This window comes from Neolamprologus multifasciatus, chromosome 3 (assembly GCF_963576455.1).
Source record: "Neolamprologus multifasciatus chromosome 3, fNeoMul1.2, whole genome shotgun sequence".
In the NCBI taxonomy this organism is placed as follows: Eukaryota; Metazoa; Chordata; class Actinopteri; order Cichliformes; family Cichlidae; genus Neolamprologus; species Neolamprologus multifasciatus.
Genome location: NC_140441.1, coordinates 41,964,164 through 41,975,034, shown reverse-complemented (window position 1 = coordinate 41,975,034; position 10,871 = coordinate 41,964,164). Strand labels below are relative to the sequence as shown.

General features: G+C 38.2%; 1 protein-coding gene across 1 annotated transcript; it reads right to left on the bottom strand.

The window, feature by feature from the left end:
• Nucleotides 1-3,531: 3,531 nt before the first annotated feature.
• LOC146523281 (E3 SUMO-protein ligase ZBED1-like) lies at nt 3,532-9,068 on the bottom strand. The gene has a single exon (XM_085139491.1). It carries the CDS (start codon nt 4,922-4,924, stop codon nt 3,836-3,838), a length of 1,089 nt encoding a protein of 362 aa, XP_084995617.1. The 5' UTR covers nt 4,925-9,068; the 3' UTR covers nt 3,532-3,835.
• Nucleotides 9,069-10,871: the final 1,803 nt, after the last annotated feature.

The following is a 10,871-nucleotide window of genomic DNA, read 5'->3' as shown; positions in this document are numbered from 1 at the left end:
AAATACAAGTTCAAATTATTTCTACACATTCTCACTTTTTATTCTGCAAGCTCTCACATCACATCAAAGTATTTACCTTCATAAAGAGCAATTAAAACAATCAGTGCTATGTGAATGTCAATGGAGGTCATCATGGTTTGTGGAATTGTGCCTCTGGAATTACTGAGTACCAGAAAAAGTTTTTCATTCTTGAGACTTGAGCTTTTGTTTTTCTTTTGTTTTTATTCTGTCATTCAACTTTTGGAACTTGTTTGGATAAACCAGCATGAATGGATTAATAAGTTGTTTTTAAATTTATAATGTAGTAATGTTGTAGTGGTGGATGTTCATACTAAACATGGCCAACATGTTTAGTATGAACATGTTGGCCAAAGTTATAATTTGATCCAAAAGTTATAATCCAAAGTTATAATTTGATATGAAAATAAATTACCTCACTGTGTTGTGGATTTTTTTCATCATCTTGAGCTGAAAGAAACAGTACATCCTTAAGTTATGAGGGCAATACCTTTGTATCTGCTATTTAAATTAAATCATATGGATACCTGTAGGAAATTTCCTGATTTTGACAACCAGAACAATGATGACCAGCAGAAGGAAAACAGTTAGCCCACTCAAGATGATACTTAACGGATTTGTTAATCCATCAGATAATTCTAAAAAATAGAAAAAAGAAAATTATACTATCCTACCTGTTTTAACTAAACACATATATAAAAAGACAGAAACAGTGTTATTTACCTTGAACCTTTAAATATGTTCCAGTTACAATTACTAGCTTCTCATTGAGTTTCTCTCCACAGAAATACAGCCCCGAGTCAGATGAATTTACTTGTTTGATCTTGAGAAATACCACAGATGTGTTGGATGACGTGCAAAATTTTTTTCCATCACAGGAAAAAACCTTTTCAGAAGTTAACATAGACGAGATGCAACTGATGTTGGGACTGCTGGTCATTTTAAACCAAAATATCCGGGAGTGAAATCTGCTGAAATTGGAGCACTTCACTGTGACTTCTTCACCAGGCTGAACCTCCACAGTGTAAAACTGTGCGACTGAGGACGAGATCCAACCTAAAACAAACAAGGCATCCTAAATTTGAAATCCAACAGGAACCAAACATCGAATTACACCATCCATGAAGTGTCTACACGATTCTTTTTGGCTCGATTATCGTACAGAATAAAGGGTTGAAACTGTACTGAGAAAAAAGTGAAAAGTGTACTTACTAAAGATGCAGGGCAAAAGTAGCATCAAGGTAAAGTTCATCATTGTGCATACCACCACTACAAGGTCTGTAAGTGAACTGTGCTCCAGTAAAAGTTGTCTCTATGTAAAGAGGCTGGCTGCTCTTTCATATGGGCGGCTGCTCAGTGGCAATGCTTTTTTAGCAAATGGTGAAAACTGACAGCTGAAAACAAAAAGCAGAATATCATTATCATTATTGTATGACAGATTTTATATAATTTAGATCGTTTTTTTGCTGAAGCTTACATGTCTACAAAAGATATTTCACTCTACATATTTTTATACATTTTGTCTTCACCTGATATAAACACTGTTTAGTGAGGTTCTGTCGTGATTTTGTAACTACTAACATGGCATGAAGCAAAAATACTGATCTCATAATTGTACTATATTATATATGCTTGATCGGGTTGTAATTTATCTTTAGCACTAGACAGCCTGCGAGTCTGTATTTCCCTTTGTAATTTCGAACAGCTACTTGTGGAGTGATGCCTATGTTAATTATAGAAGTTATTAGCTCCATGGAATGAACACTGGTATGAATGCGCGTGACATTCAAGTTGATGACATGTTCACGAAAACCAGCAGAAATCTAACATGGTCAATGATAGCTACGAGAATAATGTCCTCAAGGCTTAGTAGATTCAAATGTGTGTTAGCATGGAAACTTCAGCTGATGTGGTGGCGTCATAGCTTGAAATGTGCAGCCTTTTAAGGAATACATGCTTTTGGTTGTTTGTCACCTTGCTGCACGATGTGAGTTAGTGATAGTAAGACAGTAAAGTGTAACCAAAAGCATAAGCTTGATTTAAAACAAGGATTTGACTGGATATATGTCCGTCTAGCACACAGAAGCAAAAAAGCCACAAAAAAGACGCTTTTAACTGTGGAGCTCCGTACAAAATACAGGCTCCACTGTCTGGTCAACTTGTACTGACAGCACACCCACAATACTTATTAGAAACAAATGTAGACCTTCCTGTTTTTGCATTAATAGAACCACTTTCCAGTTATGAAACCGTTGACCATCGTAAACGTCTGCAAAGCAGTCACGAAAGTTAACTCAGGATGACGTGACCAACAAAAAACATACAATAAGCAACAGCTTTGTAAGTCATCTGCTGACATCCTGTGGATGGGCACAAGGTGACCTTTGTGACTGATGCCTTAATGCACCAACTGTGGTGATATCTGACACTTAAAAATAACAATTCTCATTTCAGTAATTACTAAGTCAACATCAGAAGGATGGCAGTGGAGCAAGTAAAAAAAGTTATTATTATTATTATTATCATTTGTTTAAACAGGTAATTTCAGATTAAAACAGATTTTTTCAAATAGTGCTATTTGTATGTGTCTAAAATTCCTGTCCTTATATTGAAGTATGTCAAAATCATTCAGAATTCGGTCATGTGTTTCTTGTCTGCGTCACGCCTATGTCCCTCCATGTTTCCTGTTTTATTTTGAAAGTCTTCCATGTTCAGTGCGTTTAGTTTTACTTCCCGTGTGGCGTCATCATGTTCATTCGTATCAGCTGTTTCCCCATGTGTTTCCACTTCCCCTTTGATCACCTGCTGTGTGTATTTAGCCTCTGAGTTTTCATTCATTTTTTTTGTCCGATCATCTGCTATTCTGCCATGCTCATGCCATGTTTCAAGATCTTTATGTACTCATCCCAAGTCTTCACATTTCATGTTTTTCTGTGCCAGGTTTCCATGTTCACGTTCCAGGTTGTTTTTATGTTTTGCCTTAGTTCTCCCAGTTTATGTTATTGCTTAGTTTCACCTTTGCCCTTTTGTTTTGTACTGTTAACCAGCCTTAAATAAACGGCTCGCCTTCTGATAAGATGTGTTTTGTTTTTTGCGTGTCAGCACTTGGGTAAAACTTCCCATAAAATGTCATCAGATGCATCCTTTAAGTCTGCATCAGATATAAGGAAAAACAAATTGACCCACGTAGGATGAAGATGGATGTTTCTTTCAATTTTCATCAAGTTATCCATGACTACTTTGTAATGTTCATGGTGTATATTAGGACTGGGCGACCAAAATTCATATCTCAATATTTTTTAGCTGGATGGCGATATAAGATATATATCTCGATATTTTTTTAATCCCATGAAGTAAGAACAAAAAGAGAGTTCTTAGTCAAAGGTACTTGTCCCAGATGTCACACAGGCACTTTTATTAACATACAACTGTAGATGTACATGAAAAAATAGTCAAAAATAAATTGTCAGCATTTATTAAATAATAATGCTCCATTTTTTCTTTTCATGCATAGCAAAAAGCTAAAAATTGTAAACTAAATGTAAAATGTAAACTAAAAAGATGCAGATAGAAAGATAACAAAGGCAACTTGCTCTTTAAAAAGTGCTTACACTGAAGTAAAGTTTTCTAAAGTGCTTCTTTGTGTGTATTCCTGAACAATCATCTGGTACTTTGTGCAAAAAACACAAAACATTACAGATTGAACGAAATTAACAAAATTCCATTCTTTGGTCTTTGTGCAAATCTCCAATGACAATAAAAATATAGAAAGAACACAAACAATTGGCAAGGCCAACTACTGTACAGTTTACAGATTTTATGCCAGGACAACTAATCTGTCAACAGTATCAGGCTTCAAGGATGCCCTGTGGCAGGTTACAATGTTTCCACTGCAACTAAAAATCCTTTCAGAAGGGGAGCTGGTAGCTGGCACACAAAGGTATTTCTTGGCCGGGAGGCTCAGTGCTGGATAGGCAACTTCATGTTCCCTCCACCATTTGAGAGGGTCAGCACCACTCTCTACACAAACTGACAACAGGTAGCTAGAAAATCCATTTTCAATTGCCCCCCTCTGTGGGAGGCAAGCTTCTTCACTCCTGGAAGAAGCTTGCCAGTGATCTCTTTTTTTTTTTTTTGCTGTGTGTCCTACTGCTGCTTCTTCACGGTCTGCAGACTCAGGCATGGCTGGATCAGGCAGCTCAGACAAACAGCTACCCTGATAGCTGAGCAGACACTCTGCCTCCAAGATGAGTTTATGTTTCAGTGCATTAATTTTCTCACTTGGGATGTATTTCGCCCTGAACCGTAGATCCACAAAAGAAGCAATGTCCAACAGGTCACTGGTAGATGGATCTGCATATTTATTGTTGAGGTAATCCACAATGCGGGTCTTGATGGATTTACACAGCTCACTATCGTCCGCTCCAGGTGCCAGGAGACTAGTGTTAAACAGGTGTAGCACAAGTCTGACATATGACAGGGTCACATACTTCTCTCCTGAAAGTGCATCAGTGAAGTCCTGACAGGGTTTGAGAGCTTTCTGAACTGCTTCCAGGACCTCTATGTCCTGCCAAGTATGGACTAGAGGTCTGGTTTTCATGTTGACATAGAGGACTTTAGAAAGTGATCTTTCCTGCTCCAGAACCCTCTCTATCATGAGAAGCCTTGATCCCCAGTGAGTTGTTGCCTCTGTGATTAGCTGGTGACTTGGAAGACCCAGCTGTATTTGCACTTCAGCCAGCTCTCTTCTCTTCCTCCAGCTGTAGGAGAAGCTGCTGACGACTTTCTTACACAGAGAAATAACCCGGGTAATGCGGGCATCATCTATAGCATGTCCTGTGACACACAAAATACAAACTTTTAAAATCACTTTAATTGATATGTTAAGAGGCAAATTAACATCCATCTCAGTTGTATAGAATGTGATTCATAAGACTTAACAATATTTGCAAAATGTGTCGTGTAATGTATAACCTAGAAATGGTTCTCGTTAAACTATCTTGGTAAAATCACCAGCAAATGATTGGAACATGTATATTTTTACATCTTTTCAATCTCACTATGTATTTAAAAATGTATCCCTGTCTTGTCTTAGCTGGGGTCCTCATTTCATGTGTCACAATCTTCAATCTAATACAAGCACAAAATACACTCCAATACGTTTATTGGATTTAATAGGGATAGTTTATTTATTTATTCAACTAACTTTCAATTTCTAAGTGATAGATGTATATGCTGGCTATGACTTAGGCTTCATCTGGCCATTGGTCAGTGCAATACTGAATCTGTTGATTTGAAAAAAAAAAATGCTAATAAATGAAAAGTTTATAGAGTCACTTGCAGAGCTAAACATGCCTATGGACCACAAGACAAATATTTTTATGTGACCAAACCACTGGATCCTCGGCCACTTGTTCAGCTGAACTGCCTTGACAATATTTGCCCCGTTGTCAGTTGTTATAGCAACCAGTCCCGCCGGGCTGAGCTTCCAGGTTTTGAGGACATCCTGCAGGGCTTCAGCTATATGCTCTCCGGTGTGGCCTTGAGGAAAGTAGCTGGTCTGGAGCAGTGTTGGTCAAGTTACTTGAAAAAAGTAATCAGTAACTAATTACTGATTACTTCCCCAAAAAGGTAATCCCGTTACTTTACTGATTACTTATTTTCAAAAGTAATTAATTACTTAGTTACTTTTTAAAAACACGATTTACAACCTGAATAGGTGATAAAGCGATAGATAATTCAGCCCAATTCTACTTTTTCTACATAATCCATCATACAAAATGTAATCAAATGGAAAAGTCCCTTTTTAAAACTTGTTTTATTAGTTTTAATCTTTTAACTTTATGCATCAAGCAAAAACTTAATTATATGCAACATTCTCTGACTGGAAGAAATTTGTTTAACATTTAAACCTATTTTCTGCACATTCCAGCACATTAAAAAAATATATTTTTTGTGTGTTTACACTCACTCTTTCAAATAAATGCAAGTAAAACACAGCAGAAAATAAATAAAATCAAAGACTAGCAGTCCTGTTGCTCTATTTTCACCTATTTTCAGTAGGGTAGGCAGAGGTTTACCCTGGTGCAGGTGTGCCACAGCGGTCAGTTGAAGAATCCGCGAGTTTCTCTGTGAATTTCCCAATTACGTCATAGCGCACTCGATGCTTGCTTGGAAGTTTAGGGGTTTTTTTTCAATGTAAAAAGAAGTTTTCTTCCCACGCACAACAGACACTAATGTTTTTGTCACTTTTTATGGAATCAAACTCAAAATAAGGTCAGTACTTCCATGCTTTAAACACTGCACGCTCATACTCTCTCCCGCATTCGATATATGATCCACTGTTGATCTGTACACAGCTGTTGTCACGAACGTCGCACTCGCTTACGTCACTGTCATAAGACATTCTTGCAAAAAAATCATGGTTTTAGTAACACAGTAACGCAGCGTTCCTACGGGAAAGTAACGGCAATCGAATTACCGTTTTTGCAATAGTAATCCCTTACTTTACTCGTTACCTGAAAACGCGTTACTGCCCATCTCTGGTCTGGAGACAGGCAGTTTTCAGTGCCCAGTCTTCCATGAAATGTATAGTCACACTTATGTATGGCTCGCACGTCCTGCTGGACCACATGTCGGTGGTCAGTGCGAAGTGAGACACTTTGGTGAGCTGGGCAGCGAGACTAACTTCAGTATACATTTTTGGCAGTGCTTTTCTGGTAAAGTATTTCTGGCTAGGTAACTGGTATCTTCGGTCAAGAGTTTTTAGCAGCTGTATAAAGCCCTCTTGTTCCACAGTTGAGATGGGGACCACGTCTTTAGCGATATGATAGGCCACTGCTTTAGAAATTTCCCCCCACTTCTCACTTTTTCTATCATATGGCACAGCACGAGCATATGAGTGTTGTAAGGTGGTCTATTTCGCGGCAGGAACCTGGGAAGACTTTGCGGTCTGGGATACAGCACCCAGTTTCACACACTCTTCATACTGCACTTTATGGCGCTGTTGTAAATGGTGGAAAGGATTAGTAGTGCTCGAACCTTTCGTCGGGACGCTTTTTTGACATTCTCTACAGAATACATTATTCTGCTGCTCATCTGACACTTTGAACCCGAACCATCTCCAAATAATCGAACCATTGGTTTTCTTTTTCCGACGAGCTCCTCTTCGCTAGCTACCGTGTCCATCTTGTTGCCAACTGGAGGTGTAGCGATGGGGGAGGGGGTGTTGTGTTCAGTGAGGGAGAGAGGCGGGGCAGACAAACCCAGACGAGAGAGAGGCAAAATAGCGGCTCCACAAGTGTAATTATAACGCAACATATACTATATCGATATAAACAATATTGTCACATCTTATGTCTTGTATAAAAGTATATCGATATTTTTTAAAAACTCGATATATCACCCAGTCCTAGTGTACATCGTGAAGAAGTTGCCCATATGTCAAATTGTGCATATGTTCGTGCTTTTGGTTTTGTTTTGCATTCACAACACGTTCATCATGCCATCACGTTCATACCTTTTCTAACACTGCTGGTACTCCATGCAACACATGTCATTTTTTTTTATCATTTATGTCATTAAATGTGTTTAAGATTGAATAGTAAGAGTCCATTTTTCTTTTAAGCACACTCTGGATGTGACTACAGCCTCCTTATTTAATGTCTCCCGATATATGTTACGTATCTCAGCGGCAAGGTGGTTCAGATTTTAGCACTTGTGGTAAATGGGTTGGTTCTTATATAGCGTTTTTCTACTATATCTGAGCACTAAATGTGCTATTATGTTATTTCTATGCCCCATTTCAGTGCTTTCTAGCATTAACATGCATTCACACTCCATGGGATGGATTGGCGAGCAACTGCCAAGGATATTTGTCATGCAGACTGGAGCAGACAGGGATTGAAACGCCAGCCTTGTAATTATTAGGTGACCTGCTCTACCAAATGAGCTACAGCTACCCCATTGTGACTGACAGGAAGGTTCTATATTCAAAGCTTTGTGGGACCTTTCTACCTCCTGTGCTTACTGAGTTTTCTCCAAGTACTTTAGTTTCTTCCATCTCTACTTCCAGGAGCTCAGCAGCTATAAAGGTCATCTACCAACCAGAAGGTTGGTAGTTTAATCCCTGGCTGCTCTAAATATCCTTAGGCAAGATACTAACCCCAGATTGACCTCTAATGTATCCATTAGATTATGAATGTGTGTGAATGTTTAAACAGAAAGCACTTAAGCATAGAAAAAAAGTGCTTGTATGAGTGGGTGAATGAAGTTGAGTAAAGTAGAGACCGTATGAGGACCAGTTTCTCTCACAGCCCAAAGACATGCGCAGTTAACTACACATTCAAAACTGGATGCAGGTGTCAATAAATAAATAAAGTTTTAACTTCTTAGCATCAGCCAGATCTTCAGGTATCCATTTAAGGTTTGGTTATGTTTTGGATGTGTTTACTGTATATCTGAGTGTCAAACACATGAAATTTCCAAACATAAAAACACATGTTGATGTTATGAGGTTAGCAATATTTGAGAATAGTGGTCAGTAATACTAGAAAAATACCTGAAAGTATAAAACATCTCAAGCACAAGTTGTTGTGTTAACAAGGTATTTGATCTTCTAAGAATGAGCACATAAAAATGGATTTCATGCATGAGTGTAGAGTGTTGGAAAGCCTCATGGATGTAATTAGACTGACCCAAAGAAATCCATATAACTATAATCTAATATATATTGTTGGAATAATTGAATGTACTGTGAGGGGCGTGCATGTCACAGGGACTGCAGCTGCACCCGCTGCATCTTTCCTTTGATCTGTTACTGCTGGAACATTCACAGTGTGGACCAGAGTGAGTGGTTTCAGATGAGGCTGTAAACGTTTCACGCTGCTTTAAGCACTTCGCAAGTTCACAAGTTTTATGGACGCTTATACATGTTGAGTAAAGTTACTGTAAACCTGTTAGACTTTAACACGTATACATCTGACTAATGCAGACAGTGCCGAGTGTTACAACTGTCAAAATGCAACAGCAAGCTTGTGTCATTCATTTGATCTTTTTAAAATTCTGCAGATTATGCAGCTGTGACAATAGTGTTTGCACATTTCACCGTAAGGAGACTTCAGTCCCATATTCTTCTTTCTTCAAATAAAAGTTTTCGTTTTCAAAAATTATAAGGCCTCAAAATAAAAAAAATAAAAAAAGCCAGCTACCACAACAGCTTTCTGACAAAGAGCAGAGTAAAGGCACAGTTCCACTCTGAGCTGAGGTTCAGCTGCTTCCTGAACTGGTGGCAGCGAACACAACATTTAGCTCTGGGTCTCCAGAGTTTTAGTCCAAAAGCCACTGTGCCATAGTTCATCAAAGCACAGATTCTGTAAATTATTTTTAGACAGTATAGTTTGAGAGAGAAAGTGCAGGAAAAAAATCGTGTTGGATATCTATACTGATATGGACTGGGTAATATGTTAGGAGTGAAACGCTGCGACATTGTGTGATGGAAGACATCCTAAAAAATCAAATAAATACAATGATGGGGCATTTTTTCTCACACTTGGACAGTCGAACGTTCGTCCTGATGCCGTTGGATGGACTGAAACATAATGTCCCAGGGGTGTTCTAATGGATTTGGATTTGTTATGGAAAATGCCAATAGGGCTTCACAGTGAAAGGCAGTGATCAGAGGATCCACTACAGGACGTCGGCCCTCAGGGCAGTCTGTATATTTTGTTCAATTCAAGTTCTCCAATTAAAAAAATTATGAATATTACAACTGCCTATAAATGCAGTGTGTGAAAAATTACATTTGCATTGATTGTGACTGATGTTACAACATGGAGCTGCAAGTATTCATTTTTAATGACACAATTATGGAGCCTTTTCACTTAGTTTTAGGAATCAACAGCAAAATGTAATTAAAAAAACATAATTCAAAGTTGACTGTTTTGAGTTTTATCTGACTTGTCTTAGGCTTTAGAGAAGGAGGGTCTGATTAATAATTATATGCTCTCACTTTTATCAAACACTGCCTCAGATTTAGATTGTTACATTAACTGGGTAGCCATGACTAGCTATAGGATACAGAAAAATCATATCAGTCCTCCTTTAAACAGCAGCACAGTCCAAATTGGAGTTCTGAGGGGTGGCAGTGGATTAAGTCAAATAAAGCTGTTTGTTGCTATTCTTGAGAACATGTTTTTTCAGCTGGTTTTTACTGCTTTATTGTAGGTTTGGCTTTTGCTCTTACAGGCCTCATTCTCTTCACTCCATTTGTGTTCAAACCACACAGGGTTGCCTCTTCCTGTTAGACACTCACTTTGCCATTGCTGTAAACTCACATCAAACTCTTACTTTTGACTTACAACTTGTTTTTATGACTTCCTTGCTCATCATGTAAAATGCAAAAATAAGAACAGAACATCATTAAGAAAAAGCACAACAGCAGATGAGGTGGATCAGCTGCTGGTGTTAAAAAAAGTCTAAACTTTTGCTCCACCTAGAGGCCTCCACCTTTGAAGTCCAGTGGTTTCATAACTAATTATAAATCCTGGAAAACAGTACATTCAAACTCTGAAGCCTATCACAAAATATATATGCATTATTCCTTTTGATGCATGAAACAGACCTTAAGTCTTTTTATTGTATGGTCTTGTGATTTTTAGTGTTTCCTAAATGTGTGGATGGGATCATTTGTATAGACATGCAGCAAGTTACTGCAAAGCACACCAGCAATTCGACAGACACACACAATAATGATTAATGGCTATTCTTCACACTCACCTATGATATGTGAGCCTCATACTAAGTACGTGTGCAAGTGTTTGGTAATGGGCCTTTTGTTTCAGCAGATCAGATTT